The sequence below is a fragment of the Haemorhous mexicanus genome, chromosome 3, assembly GCF_027477595.1.
Source record: "Haemorhous mexicanus isolate bHaeMex1 chromosome 3, bHaeMex1.pri, whole genome shotgun sequence".
Classification (NCBI taxonomy): domain Eukaryota; kingdom Metazoa; phylum Chordata; class Aves; order Passeriformes; family Fringillidae; genus Haemorhous; species Haemorhous mexicanus.
This window is the reverse complement of record NC_082343.1, coordinates 62,906,344-62,931,888: the sequence shown is the minus strand read 5'-3', so window position 1 is coordinate 62,931,888 and position 25,545 is coordinate 62,906,344. Positions and strand designations below refer to the sequence as shown.

General features: G+C 37.1%; 1 protein-coding gene across 7 annotated transcripts in view; it reads left to right on the top strand.

Annotated features, from left to right (window-relative positions):
- The window catches only part of L3MBTL3 (L3MBTL histone methyl-lysine binding protein 3), a 78,297-nt gene that overhangs the window by 50,512 nt on the left and 2,240 nt on the right, over positions 1-25,545 (top strand). For 6 of the 7 annotated variants that reach the window (XM_059842115.1, XM_059842117.1, XM_059842120.1 and 3 more), the window contains exons 14-21: positions 13-123; positions 1,756-1,870; positions 5,039-5,141; positions 12,437-12,583; positions 13,956-14,120; positions 17,743-17,834; positions 22,401-22,564; positions 23,369-23,431. In XM_059842115.1, coding sequence (XP_059698098.1) covers positions 13-123; positions 1,756-1,870; positions 5,039-5,141; positions 12,437-12,583; positions 13,956-14,120; positions 17,743-17,834; positions 22,401-22,564; positions 23,369-23,431 — 960 coding nt within the window. The remainder of the gene's footprint in view (positions 1-12; positions 124-1,755; positions 1,871-5,038; positions 5,142-12,436; positions 12,584-13,955; positions 14,121-17,742; positions 17,835-22,400; positions 22,565-23,368; positions 23,432-25,545) is intronic. The other variant, XM_059842114.1, reaches the window with a different exon arrangement.

Genomic DNA, 25,545 nt, shown 5'->3' with positions numbered 1-25,545 from the left:
CTTCTTTTCTAGAAACCTTCTCATGGCTTTCAGAAAAATATGAAACTTGAAGTGGTTGACAAGAGAAATCCAGTATTTATCAGAGTAGCAACCATTGTAGATACTGATGACTATAGAATAAAAGTAAGTTTCTCTGTCTTACTGTACTATCCTACTTAAGTAAATGATGAGGACTTTGTAAAATCCTGTAGTTGTAAAATTAACCATGGAAAGAAATAAGTGGTATTGCTCTATCCTGCTAGCCTTTTGCTCTTGCTTTTATCTGATTAATATATGCATAATTCCTTTGGAATGGGTTGTGTTATTGTCCTCTTAGATCCTTGTGCTGAGGTGGGTAGTTAGAGAGCAGAGTTGAATATACTGGAAAATTGCTGTGGGAATAGGTGATAGAAGACAATTGTCTATTCTGTCAAGAAATGTGATTATTTAATATCAAGTGTCAAAGGGCTGCTTTGATATTTGTATTAGGGACCATAAAATATATGGTCTAGGTTAATTTAATAAGTTTAAATATTACAAGTTTCAATAGGTTTCCAAGGGGAAGAGAGAGATATATGGGAGATATGAAAGAGCCCTGATCTTTTGTCCTTTGTCAGTGATTTCTGCAATTCTGAAGTTTCTGTTAATTATGGGCTTTGTATTGGATTAAGCTAAGTTAGAGTATTTTTAATGTGTTTTGCAGAAGCTGTGTACTTGAATTAATTTTCTTTCATTGTACAAAACCAGTTTCTACTCTGAAGGCCTTAAGTGTTAGAAGGGCTAACATATACCAGATTAGAAATGAAGGATGTGTATGTTTGCAGTTTGTACAGATTTACTAGGCATACCTGTTATTTTAAGTAGGAGATGCAGCTGACATTTCATTTTGAATCATCTGACTTAACTGCTGGTAGGAGGTCATCAGAACTACTATCTTCTCACCTACGCATTTTCTACTTCAAATTGGACATGCAAAATAATAATAAAAAAAAAAAGAAATGGGAAAAAACCTCATCCCAAAATAAAGAAAAATCCCACTCCCCAGTCTAATGTATTAAATGACAGGATTTGTAACTTCTAGGGCAGTAATTTGACTCTGTAGCATCTGTTGAAAGAGCTCTGTTTGTGTGCATGTGTACGTGATCCACACCTGGGTGTGTGAGAGATCTGAAGAGTTTGCTGGTACAGAGGTCATGCAAGATTGGAAGATATTTAGCTTTCATGCGAAAAAATTTGTGCATAACCCATAGTGGTGCTGTCCTGTGAAGTCACATGCTTCATTTTCTCTTCAGTTTCAACTCTTTATCCTGTATAGTCTAATTTTAGCAAAATTGTTGCTTGTGTGATGGGGTGATTGTTTGTCTTTTATAGATAAATTAATTTTTGTAGTCCTTTGCTTTACTGCTCTGCTGTTCTAAAATCCAGTTCAAACAGGAGATTTAAAAACATTTGGATTTTTGTGTGTTTTTTGAGACATGAAAAAGGCATAAATTCAAGCTTTAATATAAGTATTAATGTGAGAACTAATGTGAGAACTGCATTATTTCTGGGATTTGAGCCTGACAACACAGTAAACAACCATATGACATATGGTTGTTTACTGTTTACTTTAGTGAGAGTATGCCTGAGTCCAGAATGCAATGTACAAGTATTTTCTGTGTAACTTAAATAGTTCTCTGAAAGTGGACTTGTCATTTCTAGAGATCATTCAGGTAAACTGATTTTACGGAGAATTTTCCTGATCTAAAATGCACTATTCTCCTTTTTGTATTTTAGGTTCATTTTGATGGCTGGGATAGTATTTATGATTATTGGACTGATGTCGACAGCCCTGATATCCATCCTGCAGGCTGGTGTACAAAAACTGGACACCCTCTTCAGCCCCCACTTAGTAAGGGAAACCACACTCTAATGTAATGATAAATGGTAGAAGGCATGTGTGCTGTGCTGTCTTTTGTCCCTGCCAGTGCTATTCAAAGAAGAGAAGCCACTAGGATATGCAAAATAATTGCAAATGTGACATTTAGTGCCAAATCAACAGTCAGTAATTAATCACTTTTTAGTAGATGGTTTTATTGACCCTTACTGCAATGGAAATACAAGAACCACAGTCAAAACCAGAAGTGATGTAAAAAATCTGTTGTGTAAAATCCTGGCCCTCTCAAAGCCAGCACTGAAACTGCTGTGGCACTCAGTAGGGATGCAGGGTATCACTCTTAAGATCCTTTGTTCCCATTTCTCTTGATGGTTACTATGCTTTTTGGCTCAAAGGAGTCCAGAGTGCACTGAGAAGGCACTGCTTTCAAATGCTGTGGCAAACCCTCAAAAACAATGGACTTCCTTTTCTTCTTCAGCTGAGCAAAGAGGGATTAATGGTGCCCACTTTGAAAATAAATCTAACAGGGCATGGTACCAATAACAACACTGATTTACCAGCTTGTCCTCTCTGGGGATTTTGTTTTACTTGTTGAAGAAGTGGGAGAGGTTGCAGGGAGAAGAGACTTGCTGATAGATATATCCCTGCCTAGTCCACTGTGTTTCTGGATAATGGCAGTGAAATCACTTTAGCCAAACTTTGAACAGATGAGTTTTTGAGTGCTCTTCTCTGACATTGGTTTATGTAGTGACTCTGAGGTGTGGTTTGCACAAGTGCTGAGTATTCACAGCTGTTAGAAGGTCAGAAACAGCTGTGCTTGGGAAATAAAAAATGCTGAGCAATGCCAAGTACTCAAGAAAAAAGAAAAAAAGTAAAATAACTGCGATAAGTCTGAATGTGTAACCTGAAAATCACAATACCTCAAGTCAATGTCTCTGAATGCCAAGAAGAAATTACTCCTATCCAGGGTGTGATCAGAGTATATTCATTAGTTTTCTGAGCACTCCAGCAGTACAGTGATGGCTGCCTGTTAGGAAGTTAATCATTCTGCCTTCAGAATCTGAATAGAGTGCCATAAGTGCCAAAGCACAAAGTGAATAATGAGGAGAAGACAGAATGCTGCATATCTGCTTTTTAATCTGAGATGTGTCGTCCTGTGTGCTGAATGAGCAGCCCAGTGGGAAAAGTAGTCTGTGGCCACATATATGAAAATTGTATCTTATGGCAGAAGAGCTGAATAAGGTTACAACGTTTCTATAATGTAAGATTGATATATAAATAAAAATCTTAGCCTAGGTAGGAGTATAAATATGTAAATTGGGTTTTTTTGAGACATTAAAAGAAACGAGGTAGAAGTGCCCAGTATGTCATCTCCTCTAGGTGGTGCTTTAGGAGGCACTGCTCATCCCTTTTAGGATGTGACTGGTAGAAGGAAATTTCTGTTAAGCTACAAAAATTAAGATGGATGATATGACAGGAGAGGAAGTTGACCATCCTTTAAATAGGAAAAAAGTAATAATCTACACAAATACTTGTAAAATAGAATGATTACTGAATAAAATATTAATCCAACATATGACTTTGTTTTATTACCATGTAGAATATTTTTTAAATGTTAATATTGCTTCCAGGTAAGTTAAAAGGCATTTCCAGACTTCTGCAAGGGTTTCATGAGGAGGGAAGAAAATATTTGCAGGACAGTTTCTGCCTCAGTCTGTATGATAGGACTTTCAATGATGAGGTCCAGATCCCTGCCTTTCACATTAGAAGCTTTCTGTGAATGCTGTGCAATGTTAGCAATATTAGTCTAGAGCAGTTCCCAGTATTCATGTATTCATAGTGTTTTCAGATGTAATGAAGTCATCATGAAAGATTATGACCTTTCTCATAGCAGTTAGGGAATTAAGAGCTAAGTGTTGGTGTTGATTTTAACAACAACAACAACAACATTGTTTCACAGTGATGTGAACAGCAGCTTCTCATGTAAACATGGACAACCAATTGTAGGTCTTTTAAATTACATTTTTAAAGAGTTCAATTTTTTTAAGTGAAGAGAGAATAGTTATAGGAAGTTAATTTTTTCAAAATCAGAACATCAGTGAAGCAAGACTTCTCTTTACAGAAGCATCCCTATTCAGATAAATCCTCCTCTGAGTCCACTTGCTACATTATAAGCATGATTTTTGTATAAAGGTAGAGAAGGTAAAATTCCCTGTTCACTCACCAATTACAGTCATTAAAGGCTATACAAGTCTTTGGACTTCAGTGTAGCGATAGTTTTGTAATTTTTGCATAGCTGGAACATTTGGTAAAAAAGGCTTTTAGACTGCTCTAATTATACATAATAATTCTCTGTCTTTCATTATCCATCTGCGAGCAAGAATCTTTCATCTGGAAATACATTTAAATAGACCTTTTCATGTCTGTATTGTTATCTGTAGGGGGAGATGCAAGTTCATGTGCTGTTCAAGAAGAACTGGTACTAGAGGGGGCCAGTGCATTCCTGCAGAGGCTCAGCAGGTGCTCCCAGCGTCTTGTATTGGAGCAGGGCTGTCTCTCACTTGCTGTGAAACTGTGGGTTATGTATCATGTTTGCTTGGGCCTCAAAGCTCCTTTCGACATCCTTTGATGTCTCTGCAGGCATCATTGTACAGGTTGATGAAAATCGGGTAGACACATATTCAGAGAAGTGAAAAAGTGAAAAATCTGATGGCTTGTTCTTTTTAGTAGTAATTTCAGCCTTCGTTTTCACATCTTTTTTACTGGAAAACTTCAGTTTAAAAATGTGTAAGGACAGTACACATTACAAACACATATCCCTGTCTTCAGGAACAGGGATAGGGTAGCTTACTTTTTCTGTGCTCTTGCAAAACAAACCAGGTTCCAAATAAATGTAGGTAGTGGAAGAGAAATTCAATGTCATGCAGTTCCTCCAAGATTTGTGTTCTTTATATAAATGTAGTTCTGTTGTAGAGATTTACTCGCATGGAATAAGATTATTTCTCCAGTGGATTAGGTTGTTTAAATCTCCATTATGCTTTTACAGAATGTATTATTAAAGTATTTCTGTTTACTTATTTCTTCATGCTTGCTACAATGCACTGGTATTCGTGCATATTTATATAGCTTTTAAATATGAGATAATTTTCTTAACTCTCATTTGTAATTTCACCTGGCATGCAGGTCCCTTGGAACTGGTGGAAGCTTTAGAGCATGGAGGGTGTCCCACAGCAGGATGTAAGGGAGTTGGACACATCAAAAGAGCAAGACATATCGGCCATCATAGGTATGTTCTGTGAAACTGATTTTATTCTTTCAACTGAGGGATGTGTGCAGATGGTTCTTTTAAATTGTTGTTCATAAGAAAACAGATCCAAGCTGGAAAAAAAATAGGAAATCTTGTAAACCTAAATATGCAGTTATTTCAGTTGCCATGGTGAGCGTGCTGAAATAAACATTAGCAATCTGTAACTTCATTTCACCAGGGTGTGCTGAGATTGTGCTGAGATAAGATTTGCTGTACATTACTTTTTGTCACAATTGGTAGATTCAGTTACTCTGTATTTTGTTCCTTTGAGGATTCCAGGGCTTGCTGTCCAGTTGGCAGAATATCACAGACAGATATGTATAAAGCAATAACTTTTGAACCGTTTGAAATATGAGGCCACTGATTTTATTATGGCTTGGGTGTTCTTGTTCTGCTTGGTTGGTAAGGGTAAGGATTTGCTTGTTGGCTTGGAGCAGTGCTAGGAAGGAAATTCCAATTGATACATTTCTGCATGACAACTTGCTACTTCTGTTTAGTGTTTCTAAAGATGCTTTGTTGGACACCTTCTGAAATAAAATTCAGAGATATGGACTTCCCATCCTAGAGAGTAGTTGATATTAGCACTGGAGAATGGAATGGAGGGGACAGAGAGACAATGACCAAGCAAATGGAAAACATTTCCCAAGTTGAAATTTTATTCCTTTAAAAATATTTACAGTGTGGGGTGAATCCAGAATGTTTCAGTAAGGAATGTACAAGTAATATAGTGTGTTAAGTGTAGAATGAAGCACCATAAATATCATCCTGTTACCTTTTCACAAATTAGAGCTTCCTAAAGTTGTCACTTTTCCATTAAACGGTCATAGAATTCTCAAATGTCATATCTCTTTGTTCTTCCTGCTCTCTGATATGGTTTGATGACTATTCTTTGGATATTTATCTACACATTTTTAAAGTATCTTTTCAAACTACCTTGATCCAAGAGTGAGCTCTGCAATCTTTTCATGTTTTTGATGAGATCATTATGTCCTGTTGACTCAAATTACGCTACAAGGTTTTGCTGGTGTATCACCATATGTTAAGGTCCTGACTAATCCCTATCAAAGATACCTGGCCAGCAAAATTCACTGTATTACTACATTTTGATATGCAAAAGGCATCTTCTGCTGCAAGTTCTTCCCTGTCTGCAGCAGAAGCATTGTTTGTGCTGTTAGGAACAGAAGAGCTCCTGATGCTAGGAGGATTTATCCCCAGGAAGGACATAGCTAGGATAGCTTCAGTGACCAAACTTGTTGCAGTATGAACTGTGAAGGGGTTGCTATGACACAGCATGCCACACCACTGTCTTTCATACTATTCTCATATTCTCACCCTATTCCTGTGGTCTTTTTCTATCTGTATTATTTTTCTTTTTTTTTTTTTTCTCCCAGTTTTTCTACCTTCCCTTTTCTGCTTTCCCTTTATTTCACTCAACAAGTAGGGTAACTCCTTAAACAGTCAAGTCAGTCCTTAACAGTATTGTAACCTTCTGCATTCATAGCATTAGTCGACTGCAAATGTGAACTAAACTAGATTTACCTAAAAAGCTTCCTGCTTGTCTGAAACCCATTTAATTTCACATGCTGGTAGACTTAAGGCTTGTATGATTTATCATTGCATCTAATCTGGGAGGCAGTAAATTCGAATTCCTTATCAAGTGCTATCTCAATTGCTTAGAATCAGGTGGACATACCATGGTTTTCAGCCCAAAGTGGAAACTTAAAATGAGAAAAAAAAAAAAGTGTCTGAAAAGCTTTTCATTTATGATCTCTCTAAATAAACATTGGCAATAAAAGTTCTAATGTTTTAGATGGAAAGGATGAGTAAGAGCTATATGTCTATTTACTTTGTGTAGCCTTTGCTTTTATAGCTACCTTTTCCATGCTATTTAAAGGTCGTTATACTTACTCATCCTGAATATTAAGAAAAGAAACAAACTCATGGCATTTCATTGTGCTTCTTTTTTTACTGTAGTCTAAGCAATCCAATTATTTGCACATTAGCTGATAGTTCTAGGGTATAAAAATATAACCAAGGAGATTTTGTTGAACATAAGACAGATATTTGCTGTTTCATAGCAAATATATTTTACCAGTAAGTATCTTACTCACTAGCTATTGTTTTGCCCTCTGTAATGATATTCTAGTTTTGTTCTTGAGTATTTCTGTGGAAAATAATGAGATTTGTTATCTTCTGGAGCCTACTGATTTGAGGGTCCAAGTTATAACAAAAATTCTAACATTGTACCACCACTTTTTTCCTGAATTAACCAAGAGATTTTAAAATTTGTACAATTTTCCACATCAGGTAGCATTCCCATGACTCTTTTATCTTGGCAACCTTGAAATGTATTTAACCACGCTTATCTTGTTTTTTGTGATGAGGTGCAACGCATAAATGCCTGTGTGCAGAAAAGATGATAATTTAAAATGCTAAGTAGTTCTGAGATAATTTTGAGAGCTTGTTCCTTAGGAATTAGATGAAAGCCTCGATGATTAATTATATAGCAGTGCTAAAGCATTTACTTTTTGGAAAAGTTGATGTTACTAAGGACTTGGTATCTATCAACAGTTGATCTAGGGTTATGTGCGGCGCAGCTGAAACAGCCTGACGTACAGATTGTTAGCATTATGCAGAGCACCTGCATATTTCTGCTTGTGAGTTGGATACCCTGATGTTTAAAAAGTGTGCAGTAATTCTCAAGTTCAAGCAGGAGTGTGAAGAGGTCAGTTGTAAGTGGTTCATTAGAGTTTTGAGTCGGTTCTTCATGAGTGAAGATTTTTGCCAGAAACTTTAAGCTTCCCATGCCTTATGTGTAAGTTGAAGCGAAGGGAAGTGCTGTGGTAGAGGCTGTGTTGCAGGAGAACACGTTACATAAGCATGGAACCCGCAGGTCAGTAGGAAGTCACATCTTTTTGTTGAGTGCTTTTTGATGCCAGTCTCAAGGTCATTGGCACCAGCCAAATCCGTTCTAAAGTACTCTTGATTTCTTGATTCATGTTTAGACTGTTGAAGCAGCTTTCTCCTGAAAGATGAATGCTTTGATGATAAACATGCACTGTAATTTGTGAAAGAGAATAGTTGTATTGATTGTTTTGAGACTAGTTAAAAATGTTTTCATAAAGCCTGATGTAAAGAGATCACTTACCAAAATCCATCAGGAAAAAAACCAAAACCCACATCCCTCAGATGCTGTCAGGATCTTTTCTCTGAAGGTTTCTTGCTAATCGTATTTTGCTACCAGCTGATGTGATCACCTGGAGTATTGCATCTGGACTCTGTGCTTCAGAAAATTTGCATACTGCTATGAGATAGGAGCATCTTCAAATGTCTGGAGAAGTCTAAGGTCCATTCCTATCAGCAGCGAAGTTTTATCCTCCTACCCTTGAACTTTACAGACAAGAGAGAGGTGTGTAGCTGCACCTAGAAATAGATCTTGAGTGTGATAGAAGAGCAGTTGCAAATAAACACAGGTGGGGTGTGCTACTCAACACTTTTGTTCCATCAGACAGTTCTGGAAAGGGCTAGGAATGTAAAACCTCTGTTGACTGGAAAATCCCAGGCCTGAAATCAGAATGGTGCATTGCCTTTTTCTCTCTTCGTCTTTCATCGTTCAGTAAAAACAGAAACTTATTTTAATGCTCAATTTTTACTCAGCATATGCAGGACTCTGGAAACAGTGGCTCCCTTTCCTCGGAAAACTGTGTCATGGACACACATATTGCCAGCCAGCCTGCTGCCATTTCAGTGGTGCCCTGCAGACAGCTAATTATTGTGTTGTGCTGATCCTTCAGCATTTGGAGATGGCTGATTACTCTCGTGTGTGGGGGTGTGTGTGTGTCAGGTATCATTAATGTGAATGTTTGTTTACTGAGGCAGCTCCAATGATAATTGAGATCTTCATGTTGGACTGGTTCCAAAGCTCTGGGGCAATGCTGGGGGCTCTACAGCCCTGTCAGAAGAATAGCAGAGGTTTCACATTGAGTACCTGCTGCTTTTGCTTCATGCCATTCTTCCTGAGCCTCTGGCAGACCTTGGTACCCCCAAGCCAAGGACATCTGATCATTTTGGAAACTTGTGCTGTTTTCAAAATGGTGTGCTAAAGCAAAATGTAAGCTGGAGCAGAAATCCAGGTTTAAGGTGACAGAAGAGTTAAAAATCCTTATTTAATATTAAATAACCTAAACACCAAGACTTCTGAGCCCTTGAGATGAGTTATGTTAAAATCTTACAGTCTTATATAAATTGAATGCTTCTATTATGTAGGAATAACAAGATTAATTTTTTTCATTCTTTGTAGTAGACAAGTTAAACTGAACTGAAGGCTGGAGGCTTTGAGATTCAGGAGGATTTACTGATTGATCCAAAGCCATACACAGGTTCATTCATGCTGTGTTTTGTTGTAACCTAGCTAACAGTGGAAACCACATGGGTTCTTTTGTTGCCTTAAGTAACAGTAACATCAAAGGACTATCAAGGTGTTTTTTAAAAATGGTCCAGTAACTTGAATGATTAATTACAGGGAAAAAGTCATCTGAATCTTGTGTTCAGAAGCATTGTTAATATTATAACTATTATTGACTGAAACTGTCATTCAACTTCAGTTTTTCCAGAAAATACTAAAGGGAAAGGTAGTATATAAGCAGGCAAGTTATAATAAAGGACTGAATATTTAGGCTTTTTCTTAGGGTATTTTGTTTGTTGTTGTTTTTGGTTTTTTTTAATTTAAAATGTATTAGTGGTGTTGGTAAACAGAAAACCTGCTGGAGTCTGACAATTATATTGTCAGATTTCATTGGGAGTGTAAGGCTTGCTTAGTAATGCACAACTGAAGTTAAATACCACATTGGTAGTGTTCAGTGTTTCCTTGTGACAGCCCTTTAACTGCTCAGAAAAATTGCTCAAAACACCTCTGTGAGCTTAGGAAGCCAAAAGAAAATTACATGCTTTGCCCTGTAGCAATGGCAGAACTGAGATTAACCAATATATTCATGAATTTCTGAAAACTGTAATTCATCACAGTGGTATGTGTTTGTCACAGCAAGAACTTAAATCACAGTAGCATTGGTGCCTTAAAACCTTTTTCTGAGCAGAAGCCTGTATCTTTTATCTTGTATTTCTTTTGAAAGAGAAAAAAGACATCACTGTGATAGATGCAGCAGTGTAAGTCATCTGGCAGAGGCTAGTCTTAAGACACACAAAACCAGTAGGTTGAGAATAAATGTAAGTAGACATATAGATTTAAAATAAAATGGCCTATTCTGCTTAAGAGAAAGTAGAAATAAAAGGTGAATGTTCCAAGTTAATTTCTATTTGTATAATTTGTTCCATGTCTCTAAAAAATGTCATTAACAAAAGCGTACCATACTTCAAGTTTAGTGTTTTGTAGCAAATTGAGTGGCTGGACTCTATCTGAGCTGGATGTGTAAACAAAAAGTTCCTCATAAGAAGGCAAAAAGATGACTGTTCTGTGCTTCTTTGGATCACCTGGGGATATGGCTGCATGTCCCTTTATAGCACTGTACAGACTGTTACATCTGCTTGGAATAACCCTAAACAGAGATCCCATCTTGATTAGAAAAGCAGAAGCTATTCTATTTCTTTTTTCTTTCATAATTCAAGTTCAGCATAGCTACTCAAGTATTTTAAAATAATAATAGAATATTTAAAAAAAAAAAAAAAGTTGATCCTGTCTTGTTTTCAAATGAGCCAACTGAAGAAATCAAACATACTGTTGATATCCTGTCTTGATAACCCCAGCAAGGGCTGACTGACTTGGTCTTAAGGAATTTTCTCCTTTTATGCAAGTGCTGATAGAAATGTAAATTTCCACCAACTTTTTGTGTGTCTTGGCAACATCAAAATTAGATTACCAATATTGGTCCAGCCTCATTATAGAAACTGTTACATACTCATTGAATCCAGAGCTTTGTTGGTAAGGGAAGAGGAGAGTGTACAGCATATTTTAAACTATTTTAAACCAAAAGGCCTTTTTATTTTTTAATGCTATGGTTTTTAGAAAGAAAACTATAGTAAAAGCTGTTGTTTTTTTATTAATTTTTGAAATTTGGAGGTGGCAGGGCATATAGCTGTCAAGGTAGAGTTGTTTATATTAGACTGTTCTCTTTAGAAATCATGCATGTAACTATCAGTGAAACAAATGAAACATTGCAGTGATTTATGGAAAGATGGGGTAGTTACAGTAGCTTCTTTCTTGAAAAGAAAATAAGCAAAATTGTAGAATGTGGGGTTTTTACCTTTTAAAATTATGGAAGTCATTGTAACAATACAGGTGAGTAGGAAAGCATATTTTCAAAATATAGTTAATGTCATAGCCCATGAGGCACAAATGGAGCATAATATTTAGTACAGTCTGTCCTGCATCTTATATAGTTTTGAAAACTTGAGTGTGATGCTACTCAGTGTTGTAACATGTATATACTATTCAGAGTATAGGACATTATCATTGATATGTTGAGTATGTGGTCTGGCTGACTAATCAGTTGAACACTGCAGAGCATTCTACTGAAGAAAAATCCTAGTTCAGCCCCATGTGGTTTGGTTTGTGTTGCTGTTTTTCCCTTTCCTACTTCTTTTGCAAACACGCGTTTTCTGCCTTTGGCACAACTTTCACATTTCTTGAAGCAGTATTTAAAAGTCATTGTCTCAATGTTCATTGTCAAATTATTTCCCTGTCAGGATTGCAGGGAAATAGGGAGGGTTGAATGTTAAGAAAGACTGTAAAAATATCAGTCTGTTAATGGAGTATCACAAAATGGCATTTGCAAAGTTGGGGCACTCACTGCAGTAAGGGGATGTGCTCCAATCCTCATGTTTTGCCCTTGGAATGCAGCTTCTGTGTAGACATTACATAACAGAAATATCCTCCTTCACATAAATAAATAACCATGGTAATGTGACTTTATTTGGAGAGACATGGGTGTAGTCAAAGGCATCCTGTGTTGTATGTAAAAATACCATTAACATTATGAGGGAGCAGGCTAAACATTTATCAAGCAATTTTCCACAATGGACATTGTAATAGAAATTAATACAGTTTGTGTGACACAAGTTGCTGTCAAAAGGAGATGTGAAATTGAGGGTTTTATTCGATGGATTTATTAACATTTTAAACTATGACTACTTACTACATTTTTTAAAATCTTCTTTATTTGAAGTTATTGCATCTTCTTCTAGGAAATTCCAATGTCATTTTGTTTGAAATCAGTAAAGTGTCTGAGAATAAGAAGTAATTGTTCTTCTTCAACTTCTAGTGCAGTCAGCTGTCCATATTCAGAGATGAACTTGAACAAAGAAAGCCTCTTACCTGACCGATTGAGTGGGGAGATGCCTGCAGCCAGTCCTATCCCCAGAAACAGAAAAGTGGAAACAAATGAAAGATCCACCTCTCCTGTAATCAAGTAATTATGATTGAAGAAATGCCCATGACTAACAGCAGTATTTTATTTCTGTGTTCTCCAGTGTGATTTATAGCTGTGCAATGACTGAATGGTTTCAGAAAGGCCTGCCTATTTATCTACATTTTCATTAACAGGGAAGAAAAATGTTTTTTTCAGTACTTAACAAAAAGGTCATGGAGCTGTCAAAGACTGATACTGATTTTACTGGCTATGATTTAACAAGAGTTCAGTTTCATCTTTGGTGTAACTATCTAGACTACTAAGTGGTTAATTGGAATTTAAAATTGAATGTTGACCAGTTGGTTTCCCTTTAGAAAATTATTTCTGTGTGTTCCTTTTGTTTGCTGTAGTGGTGTTATTATGTGACTGTAAATTAATGTAGCTCTTTGAAGAACAGCCACTATTCTGTCTTTACAGTGGGAGTGGGGAATCAAATTACTGGGACTGAGTTTTGCAAGAACAATGCTGAAGTCTGTAGCTGAAGCTTTTAAACAGGAGCACTGGGAAAAAACAAAGGAGTGTGATACCAAGATGATTGTTTTCAGATGATTATTTTATCTCAGAAATTGTGGATACTGATTCCTGTGCTTATTTTAGACTATAGGGAAAAATAGAGAATTTAAGAAGGAAAGGAGAGAAATTTCCCTTCTTTTCAAGGGTTACATTAATCTAAATGTGAAAGTGTGAATAATGTGAAAATGTGAAGATTTCCAGTTCCCACTGTAATGACCACATATTTTCAATGGATTGTATTTTAAATTGCCCTCTCAAAGATAGTTTCAGCTTCATGCTTTAAAACCTGAAATATTCTGCTAAGAGTTCTGCCTGAATTGATTGTTATAGAGTTTTAGAAATCTGAAGTGACTTAATTACTCCCTGGCAGGTAGCCTGCTCCCATTACAGTGAATCCTCTAGCACTTTGAGCAAAGTCCTCAGTGGCAGGGACTGTGTCAAGTGCTACTTTTTTCATTGTCCCAATTAAGAGGCTGCATAGAACACTTTAAAGGCTGCACAGTGATATGTTATGGGAGAGAAGGAATAGGAGGAAAATAATACCTTAAAGTGTCCTTGTGTAACAAATATTGGAAGTGGATAGCTTGTTATCAGAAGTAATATTAGACAAAATCTGTTCCTGTTGAATTGTCTAATCATTTTACCATTGACTTAATGGAGAAGAGAGTTCTTTATTTTGATTTCTGAAAATGCCAGGTATACAATGTTTTTAGTGGCAAGTAAAAAAACTACTCTGTATTTCTTAACCAAAAAACCACCTTGGATGTTTTCAGTTTACTTTTTGTGCGTAGAGAAAATAAATTAAACAACAGCTTTGCTGCTTCCACTGCTAAACATTTTGTTAATTTGTTTTAAACAGTGACAGAAAATGCCCCAGCCCCGGTCATGTAGGTATGAAATCTTCACCTCACAATCGACCATCAGGGAAAACTGGATCAGAAACAACCAAGCTGGACGATGCAGAAAATAAATCTCCTTGCAAGAAGCCCCTGTTCTGCAGTGTGAAAGAAAAGAAGGCACCTGGGTAACTCTCAGTTCCTTTCAAAGTACTGAGTGTTTGGAGTCAGTTCAAAATGCAACTTACCAGGCAAAGCAGTCCAGTGATTTGGCTGGGGAATTCTTAGAAGCCATGGGGAAGGAGATGGAAGCTCTTCAGCTCTCTTTATCTTAAAAATAGAGGGGAAGGGAGTATCATGGGGTATGTAAGAAATAAATACATGTCAGAGGAGAGGAAAAATACAATTATTGGAAATTGAGATTCTTGTTCCTAGGTTTGTGTCCAAATTATTTTATATATACAAATATGTACAAACATGGAAAAATTAAAAGTAATTCTTTAACTTTCAGCATCTGGCATGCATTTTTGACAGAAAATGACATGAGAACTTTTTTATGCCATAAATATTATTCTCCAGTGCAAGTTTGGAAACTATCTTTGAAGCTAAAAATACACAATTTAGTGTTTTCATGGGGATATGTGAGGCAATAGGATTCCCTACATTTTTAATTAGTTGCAGTATCGCTACATTATTTTATTGACTATTTTCAAACAGAAATAGATGACACCCTTGAAGATGATGTGTCATTTGTTATATATTTACATGAGCTATGTTATTTTGTGTTCCTAATATATGAACTGTGTTAGCAATAACAGTATCTTGAGAGACAGAGACAGGAGAGTTGGTATTTTATGGTAAATAAAATAGCCCACAGTAAAGGTGATGATTGAAATGGAACTGTTCTGTTAAGAGTTGGACTTTGGTGATCTTTATTGGGTCCCTTCTAACTCAGGATAATAAACAGCATTCACTAGTCATACTCTAGTGAATTTAAACAGCGAAGAAAAGATTATGGCTTCAAGTATAATTTTGAAATAACCTGTGCTTAAAAATAATTAATAAAATTATTATTAATAAAATTATTAATCATAAAATAATTAATAATAAAAATAATATTTTTATCATACAGTAAATTCAAAATTTTTTTAGAAATATACTTTGGCTTTACAGACTATCTCTTAAGATTAATTGAAGAAAAAAAATTTTCATCTTTTATTTTTTTGGAGGGTGTTACTTTTGGAAGACTTAGGATGACCAATACTTATTCTATATGTTCACTGTGTTGAGTCAGTTTCATTAAGAGAGTAAGTCTTGTGCCAGCTTTGAACTACCCAGAGACTTTGCAGCTCGTATTTCAACTGTTTGAATACACTGCTGACTGGCTGCATTTTATCATCTAGCTTTCCTCATTCATTATGTATCCAGCAAAGTCATGGAGGACTTTCAGTTGAATAATCTCCCTTTGAAAAAGGCATGAAAAATAATGTTCACAACATTAGGTATATATGAACTGCTGGGGTTATAAAATATTGAGCATCTGCTTATTGCAATACCCAGTGGATCTTTTTAGATGTGTATTCAAAGTACACATGCATAATTGAAGACATAGATACACACACTTGTGTGCTCTTTAGTTGCTGAGCTCACAGTGTGGATTTAATTATGTTTGACTTCAGTTCAATTGTGTATACCTTTGTATTCAAAGGTAATCTTTTGTTTCATAGAAGTCGTTCATTGAGGAACCAACCACAAATGATCCCAAACATGAGTTTTATTTTGTCATGGTAAATCTAAGTGGTGCTCAGCTAATCTCTGGTTCCACTTACTCTTTTCTTTTCTCTATCTCTTTTTTTTTTTTTTTCTCTCTATGCATCAAACCGGCTATGTACATAAATACTGCAGTGTGTCCCTCTAGAATGATCCTGAAATTAAAAGTCATGATAAAAATTACATGCCTACAGCATATTCAGTTTTAAAGTATCTTCAGAGTGGCAAAAAATTTCAGTGTAATAAAAATTCTTTTCTGGAAATCTTTACACTGAAGGAAGCTGAACACTCAGACTTGGGAATCAAATTACTGGCTCTTAAAAAAAAAAATCTATTTGTCTTCCAGCCTCTTACCCAAAACCTTCAATTCATGATACAGACATATTTAACTAATGAGGTCAAATTTCTATATGTATGCTGCTATGAAAATTGCCCTCGAGAAAATAGGGAGGTACTTGTTTCCTCACAGGATTAGGTGAGCTCTCTTCCATAGCTGAATTACAGCTGTCATTTCCTTTGCCTTTGGAATGAATTGCACTAGTTATTTTAGCATGTTACTTTAGAAAGTTTTCTGTGTTTGTGGAGTTTGGAAAATAATTTTTAAGTTAATAAATCTTTCTGAGGAAGATACTGTGGAGAAATCCTTTGTGGCACAAGAAGTTGTGCCTGCTATATGCATTCCACTGGTATTGGTTGTCATACTATTATTATTTGTGTCCTGTCATACTAAAAAGGCTGGATTTCCTGATCTGCATTGTTCATTTTGCACCATTACTAGTGTGATAATTATATTTCTGTTGAAGTCAGTGAACCTGAAGCTCCTACTTGATTTAGTCCCAAATGTTTTATTGTATATAATATAAATGATACTCAACAGTTTAAATGTAAACAGTGGAATTAAATAGGTCTGTTTCTTCTATGGATTTGTGCTTTGAGGTTAGCTAATCTTGATGCCTAACAAAGTGTTAGGTGTGCATCTGCTTTTCATCTGTGATTTTAACATTTGTTAAGGTGTTCTTCTTGACTCCTTCTGTGGTAGACAGTAAAGACTCAGTTCATATAGTAGTGGGACTTCTTGTAGTCTTGACTCTAAGAATCATTCTGTCTGGTGCCTATTTTTAGAAAATGCTCATGTACTTGGTATCTCTGAGTGCTCTGAGTATCTGTGATGGTTTATTAAGAATTGGCCAGAGTGTTCTGAAATTCTTAAAAAGCAGAAGTAAGTAGACAATGTCATCAAATTCCTATCACTTCACATTTGTAAGAAACCAGGAAGTACCAGGAAATCCTTCTGGAAATACCTTCTGAAGGCAGAGTTTGAAAAGGAACTTCCCAAGGGCTGACTTTAAGACAGGAATGTACCCACCCCACACACCCTCACCTTGAGAAATTCTCTTATTTCCAAATTTCTTGCCCGATTTTTCTCCATAGGGGGAAGACATTTCCTCTCTGCAAATTGTTGGGCTGTCAAAGCTTAGGGAGCAGCTGGACAAGAAGTAATGCAAATGCAGATGCAAAGGAATATAGATATTTTTGGTGATATCTTTGGGATCATTAGCAGCTGCACAACAGGGGGTCAGTAACTGTACTGACAAGGAGTTGATGCCCTGTAGAGATGAATGTTGGGCAGAGGAAAAGGAGTAAGAGTTATTTCAGACAGCTCCTGAAAATGGCCTGCATAACCAGCCAGGCTTTGTAGGACAGGCAGCTATATATGTGGGGTTCACTCTTCCCACCTTATCCCACATCCACTGCCTCCATTTGTGTATTTTTCAGTTTCAGTTATTAAGTCAAGTGTGTTGGTATGGTTTACATAATCTCAGCTTGCACTATTCTTGAGCCTTCTTTGCAAAATTCATCTCAGTAGTCATGCCATTCTGTGTAAGTCAGAAATAAGATCCTCTCTCTTTATTTTATAATGATACAGCATCCTTTGTGTGGGAATCCTGGTGTGTCAATAGTATTGCTGGCGAGAGATTTTATCATGCTTAGTGACTTTTATGATGTACTAATAAAAACTGAACATCTTCTTTTCCTCAGTGGGGTACTACAAACAAAGGATGCCATAAAGCACAAAGAGTGTGAAGATGAGGAGACAGAAAATAAGCTGCTCATTTCAAATGAAATCAAAGGTAAATTGGCAGTTCTTAATTTGTTTCAATTTAAAATCTGCGGAACTGAAGAAGTGTGATGTCCCTTGAAATTCTCATGAAAGCTGTATTGTAAATTATTTTCCACATTCACTGTCTGTGTCCAAAAATTTCGTGACAGCAACACTTTCAGCATTATGTCCTGGTTTGGGGCAGATTTGGAAGGAATTTCCAAAGGAATGTTCCTTAAAGGGCAAAATTCAGTGGCCCATACCCCCTCCTGTTCAGGAAATTGTCTTGTAGCCATCAAAGGCTTTTCCAAGAACTTTATCACAGTTGTGAGGATGAGTGCAAAATGAATAGCAATGTAAAAATTCTCATTTCAATGATGTTTTTCTACTGCCTTTTCAAAACAGTTCATTAAACCAGTCTGAATTGTAAAGGTGTAAGATTCACTTATTGCCTTGAAAATGTATTGAAAGTTAAAAGCACTCACACATTACAGATGTAAAGCAAAATTAAGGCGACTTACTTAACCCAGCCTCAGTCTTGTGGAGGGTGATGGCCAGATTGTGGCTTCTCATTGGTGAGACAGGAAAGTTCTCATATGGTCTCCAAAGATTTCTTCCCATGTGTACTTTTCTTCTGTTCAGATTCTGAGTGGTTGTATGTACAGCTGTAGCAAAACTCTTGGCTGTTCACAGATCCAGTTGGACAGATTGTAGCAGCTGTTCATTAATAGTTTTCATCCTCGTTGTTTAGAAAGAATACAGCACAAATCCAGAATATCAGTCTTATATTTGCTCATTTTTTCTTGTGTAAATCTTAGTATCAGGCTTGTTACTAGACTGAGTCTGGGCATTGTTGCAGTGCAGCTTTGCTGCAATAATTTTATTAACTGATACAAGGTCAGTGCAAGTTAAGTATCTTAATTTCCTAATCTCAATTCCTTGTATTTTTAAATTATTTTCTTCAGCAATTTTTTGTACAACGGTTTGAAAGCTTTCATCAAAATTGAGTAATTGACTTGAGTAACTCTGTTTCTTCAAGAGCTACATGTCTTGCCTTTTAAGTGAGCTCATCTCTGTAAAATGCAGGAAATTCTTTGAGACTGGTAGAGCTTGCGTAAAGATAAAATTAAGCTAGTGGTTTATTTTAAGTATTAACCTCATGCATTTTTTTTTTAATCTTAAGACATTATTTATCTGCCAGTGCTTTTCAGATAGATCTGAGGCACTCTGGTGAGTGTGTAAAATTTGAGAGATTCCATCTATTGTAGGAGCTGTGAAAAAACTGTATTAGTGTTTTGAAACATGTACTTCAGAATTCTGTAGAAAAGCATTAAAAGAAGCAAGTCTCTAAAGCAAATAGAAGAGACTTTTTAGTAATTTTAGCTATTTTGTCTCAGCAAGAGGGAAATATGCAGCCTTGATGTTAACTTTTGCATTATTTGACACAAAAAAAATTCAAATAGTTGGGAGCATTTTAAATTGTCCTTTTAATTATAAGAAGACTAGCCTGATTTTGTGAAGCATTGACAAAATTCACTGGTTTTCAACAATCTCTGCTTGCTAGGTTCTTGCATAGTTAGCTTTAGGAAAATAGAACATTTTCTTACATTATTGACTGGAAAAGTTGTCCTTTTTAACCACAAAATGTTATGTTATTATTTATTTAAGTAGGATGGCACATTTAAGCTGTAAGATGAAAATGGATCATTAAGTTCTTGCTATCATAGTCATGGAAACCTCAAGATAAAATAATTGTGCATTTATGAACTGTCACTGTTGGTACCTGTGCTTGTTGCCCTGGTTTTTTGGCATGTCACTTACCTTGTTATTCTTCAGCCTACTTTTGCCATACTCATTTGACTAGTTCCCTACTGATAACTTTATAAAATGTGTACTGCTGTCTTCCCTTTGTTTGAAGAAAGATTATTTGGAGCTAATGAACTCTACTGAAATCACTGCCCCTTCATACTAACTTTTTTTACGGGCATAAATTTTGTGCTTAAAAACCTTATATATGCATATATATATATAAGAACTAGACCCATGCAGGAGGCAATGAGCAGTGTTAATGGTCTCTCATTAATGCTAGAAAGTATTTGCCACTTGCCTTCTATGAAATATAAGTTCTTATTTTGTTCTGTGGTAACTCATTAAGAAGATAGAGATGAACTATCAGAGAGAAGGATAACAAGGTGGCATAAAGTAAGAAGAACAATGTAAAGGCAGGTGGGCTGATGCTGAAGCAAAATGTCAGCAGAGAAGACATGGTTAAGGTTTAAAAGTGTGAACTTTGTGCATGTGGCTGCTATCTTGTGGAGCTGGCAAGCAGATTTTGTTTCTTCACTTCAGTGCTTGAAGAAGCTGTTTGTGGCTCTGTGATGAAACTGGCTAACCTCTGGTGTGCCTCAAGTTACTCTTCTCCTAAATGTCTCAGTTGAGACATAACTTGGAATATATCTCCTGTTTTCTATGGCCCAGAAAGACAGATTGTCTCTCTGTGGGAAGCAGGGGGTTCAGAGTGAGAAACACTCCAGAGCATTCCCTACCTTAGAGGGCAGGGAAAACTTTTAACTGTCTGGTATTAGAGATATAGATTGTAGCCAAAGTGGTGTGTTCTGGACTCCCTGTTACGAGGTTACCCACACTAAATCTAAATTTCCCTTTTTTTGCTGTTGTGGTTATATCTGCCACAGGGCTAGGGACTTTTATTTTAATTTTTCAATCTAGTTTAAATTGGCACTATACATGGTCCATTTGTGCTCTTTGACTTACCTATGAGGCAGATACTACACAGTCTGAGAATGGTGCTCACTATGCCTGTACCTATGTGCTGTTGTGTGTATACATATATTTAAACGTGTGAATACAGGGTGTGATTTGTGTAGTATTTTCTTCACACAGCATTATAGTCTGCTATTTATGTGGCACTATCAATATATTGCATGTTTTGTGAATTAAGGGAAAAAATTGTTGAACACTTAACATTTCCAGCTCTTGAGAGACCTTATCTAGGAGGAAAAGATCAGAGAGTAAGGATAGGGAGGGGATTTGAGGAAACAATTAGAAAGATACTGTTCTGTAAAATATGCTTTACAGTCAGCATAGTTGCTACCTTTCACATTCCTTTCTCACTGAGATTTTTATTAGTATTAGAGGCTCTAAGGAGCATTTGTAAAACAACAGTGAAGTGTAAAAAGACATTTAGGGAACTCTCTTTGAAGAATGAGTGTGTAATGGCAGTAAAATATTAAGGAGTCTATTTTAAAGGAAATGAATGAGTGGGCTGACAGTGCTGACTAAATGGCTTAAGACTCAACTTCAGAATAATAGGCATTAATAGGCATTAATAATAGGAAATGAGGACAAATCTTGAAGGTAACAAAAAACTAGGCTGGAGGAGCAGAACAGCACAAGCAAATGTGATAACATCCTATTAGGTGTATTATAGACCAGCCCCACTGTGCTGGCAAAAGTCCATAATGGGAATTCGTGCCCTAGTTGTTGGTTGCAAATGTGTGAAAACTAGAACATTGTGGTTAATAGCAGCTTCTCAAGAATGAAAGTGGAATGGAACTGCAACAGAAATGAGCAATCCAAACAAAAATAGTATAGGGATTTGTGAGTAACTGCATGAACCATGTCATTAAGGAATATCAGGCATTAAGAGTGTACTTTGTTGGCAGTTCCTTCAAGAAATGAATTTCAGAGGTTCTCCACAATTTTATTTGGCAATTGGGAAGCACTTGGGCCTGAGTTCAGAGAGCAGACATGTTGCTTTTGCATTGCCAATGGATCTAAATGAACAGGGATGTCATATGCAGTTTGGCATCATTCGAGGTATGACTCTTGGCTCTTCCTGCTGCACACATCTGCAGCTGCTGCTTTTCTCCAGACAACAGCAGCAGTGTGTGTCTGAAGGCAGCCTCCCATGAGTGCATTACCTTTGGGGACAGTGGGATGGGAGATCATTCCTTCCATTATGGATGAGTGAGATAAAATGCAGCACGGAGGAGTTTAATGTTATTTTCCAAACAAAACATTCAATTAAAGAAGCAGAGAATTTGCAGACATTTGCGTTTTTTCCTCAGAAGAACTGAAAAACATTTTGTTGTGGATGAGCCATAAATGTTGTGTGGGCTGGGACTGTATAACTGATTCACTTGGAATTTTGTAGCAGTGCAGTGCTGCTTTTGATTTTCGAACAGCTCAACCCCAAAATTAAGTTAATTCTTGTATTGCTGTACTACTATTAAATGTGAGTGTGATTTATTGTACCAAAATAATTAAAATTGTTTGACCTGTGGTTTGTTATGCTAACAGCTCTGATGGCATGGAATTGTGTTGTGTTGAAAGAGACTTCTTCCGTGTAGGAGTAGTTATATTTATAGAGAGCCAATATAATGATAGTCATACTAGTGGAAGAACAGTCATGGCACTTCCAATTCTGGTATGGCATTCATGGCATTTTACTATTCAAGCAAACCTGTACAGCTTGTGTAGGGAGGCCCATGAATAGAAATGAATGTGCTCTTACCGTGACTGATCTCATCATTGACTGAGGGATTTAATTCTTGTTTCTTGCTTCCTGTTGCTGAAGATGTTGAAGAACCCAACACGCAGAGGCTTCTCTCCCAGCCAGTTATCGTGTCTTCGAAGTTGCAAATCCCTGGCCTACCCTTGCGCTGGGAACAGCAGAGCAAGCTCCTTCCAAGTGTAGCTGGGATCCCAGCCAGCAAAGTTTCTAAGTGGAGTACCGATGAGGTAGGTTCCCCCTTTGTCTTCTATCTTACTACCACTGTCCTTGAAGGCTGATTCAGATCTTTAGATTATCTCCATAGATGAAGAATAATACATGACTACTCAGAGGAATAGACTCAGCCAAACCTAATGTAACTGATCCCCAAAATGCTCATTCCACTGCCATCCAGCCCCAGAAGCAGAAGTATCAATTCATATGACTATTGATACAGATAAATATGTGTGTGTGTATGTGTATATATATATATATATATATATATATATATACAAGCATATTCATTGGTTGTAAAGAGAAGTGCTAAATGTATGGCCCAGCATATCAAGTGCTCATGGTCTCCACTACCAACATCTAGTCCCCACACAACTGTTCTGGAAGAATGGACCCCAGTGTAGGGGTCTGCATGAAGCAAGAAGCTGTTCCTGGTGCATAGTTTGGATGTGGCACACTGATTTGGAGACTGAGAATATAGTGCAGAGAGGAACTGTATGGATATGGTCAGGCCATAACACCTGATTTTAAGATTAGAGCCTCTGTTCAGGTATGTAGCAATGCTTGGACAGACAGGATCTTGTCATTACTTTACTTTCACAAGTACCTGTGACTGTTCTCTGCATCTGAGGCAGTTAGATCTCATTTAATCAGAGAAAAAAAGAAGCATGACTCTATGCACTTACAGAAGAAGGTGGAACGCCTAATATGAGACTGTAAAAACAATAGCTAAAAGACTCTAATGATTGTCAGCCTTAAAGACTATTTTGAGAAAACATGAGTCTTACTAAATCTTTTGTTGTATGCTTTGGTGGCAGGTCTCTGAATTTATACGAAGTTTACCAGGATGTGAAGAACATGGCAAGGTGTTTAAAGATGAGGTGCGTAAAAAAAGACAGAGACAAGAAAGCTTGGTAGAAACACATATAAATGAGTAGGATGAAGTGTATGGAATCATGGAATCATCAGGGTTAGAAGAGGTCTTTAAAATATTAGGTCTAACCCTCCAACCTAGCACTATCCCTCTAGCCTCTAAACCTTGCCAACCCAGCACCAGATCCAGATGCCTCTTAAACTCTTCCAGGGATGGTGACTCCACCACCTCCCTGGGCAACCCATTTCAATGCCACATTGTTTAAAGTCAGATGCAAATGTATGGAAGATAAGGTTGTTTCTCAGGTCAGGAGATGGGAAGAATGTAAAGAGAAAACCAGCCAAGTGTTAGCCTGGTATTTTTCCAGCTTGGTTCCTGCCAATTGAAATTACTTACAAACTTTGTGGCTTACTACTGTTTCTCTCTTGGTCTGTTTGGACACAATTTATAAGCAAGGATGTTATTTTTAGTTGTCCCAGATGTTAATAAGTAAAAAAAAGCAGAACAGTGGTTCGAGATAACCATCTCTTAAAACTCACTGCATCTTGTCTTATCACATTTAGCAATTGATGCTCTTCCTCCTAATATAGCCAGTTTATGAATGTGATTTAACTCAGCAGCAAGTGAGAAGATCTGAAGGTTCTGAGGTTCAAGGGAGCATGTACTCACTTTGTGAGCATTCCAGGTGTGCATTTCTGTCATCTGAGAAGATTGTTTTTCCAAAGTTGTCATTAGGAATGGATAGGGCTTTTAGATACATTAGGCCTTACAAACTAGGTTGTCTTATTTTTTTATTCTGCTCAGAGGTTTGTTATTCCTGTTAATGCTTGGCTTCAAGAAAGCAGTTTGATCACAGATGCCAGAGTGATCAGGTGCTTATCCCAGCCAGATGACCTGAATGGGCAGAGTCAGCCAGCCTTTCAAGTGAAGAATAATTTTGTTGCTTAGACCTGGGAAGGCACCTCCTGAGGAAAATGCCTGCAGATGGCCCTGCTAATCTCCTGCAACAGAAGTTTTCAGGCTGTGCTGTAGACTGTAATGACTATTATAGACTGAGAGGCTGCATCTCTGGGCATTTGGCACTAGCTCAGATGCTGAGCATTTTACTCTTCAAGCCTGGATAGTCCCCTATGTCACTTAGGGTGTCTCATCAATGAATTTAGAAATAAAAGTTGGCATATTGCTGATCAAGTCCGCAAACAGCAAGTGCCACAGAGATGCTGAATCCTTAACACTTTAATTCTCAGAGGTGTGAGAAAATATTTCCCTCCTCTAGGATTCAGCCTCTCAGGCTTTGTCTGTGACATTTAATAGTAAATTAAATGTCCCCCACTGAGGTCAGTGAGGTCATTGAGGCATGGACTGGCTGACATCAGTAGAAGTTGCTGGTTCAAACTTCTACTATGGAAATGAACCCTCAGCCTGCTTCTGTTAAGATGCTTCAGCATTTTATTTGGGGGGCCCCAAGTTCACACACTTCAAGTTCTGAGCCCACCAAGTCTGGCTCTGTGTACGAAATGAGTAGAAAGTAATTGTGGGTTACCACATGGTGCTGTCTGACTGCAGTGTTCCTCAACTTAGAATGCTGGAGTGTCCTTTGCAGAATGTCTGATTCAGAAAACTTGTTTCCTAGCCCTACAGGAATTTAGAATGTTTTTAGCTAAGGTTAGTATCTTTAAGGCTAAGCAGTGCTCCTATCTAACCAGAGTTGCATTTTATGTATAGCTATCCCGCTTACACTAAGAGTTTACCTATAGATACCTAAGTGATCCAAAGGTTGCATAGGAAATGTTGCCCCATTAAAGCCCCTGAAGTGAGGACCCTGGGGGCTCTTCCTGTTGGGATTTAGCACTCCTGCTGAGAGAGTGATTTGCTTACAGGAGAATGTTTATTTGTAATGTTTAGTAAAATATCAACAATACAAAGAAAAAATATTCCGTGTTTGAAATGTTCTGTTATGTTTGTGTCGAAGAGGCAGTTTTATTAGCCTGGCCCCTATTTTCATCTGGGATCAAATTAATTTCAGTTTGCTATTTAGTGAGCAGAGAAGTGGTGGCCTGAAGGGGATTCCAGCTCCGTAGCTGGGAGTGGGATCCAGAAGCTTCTCCTATGGATGCTTGC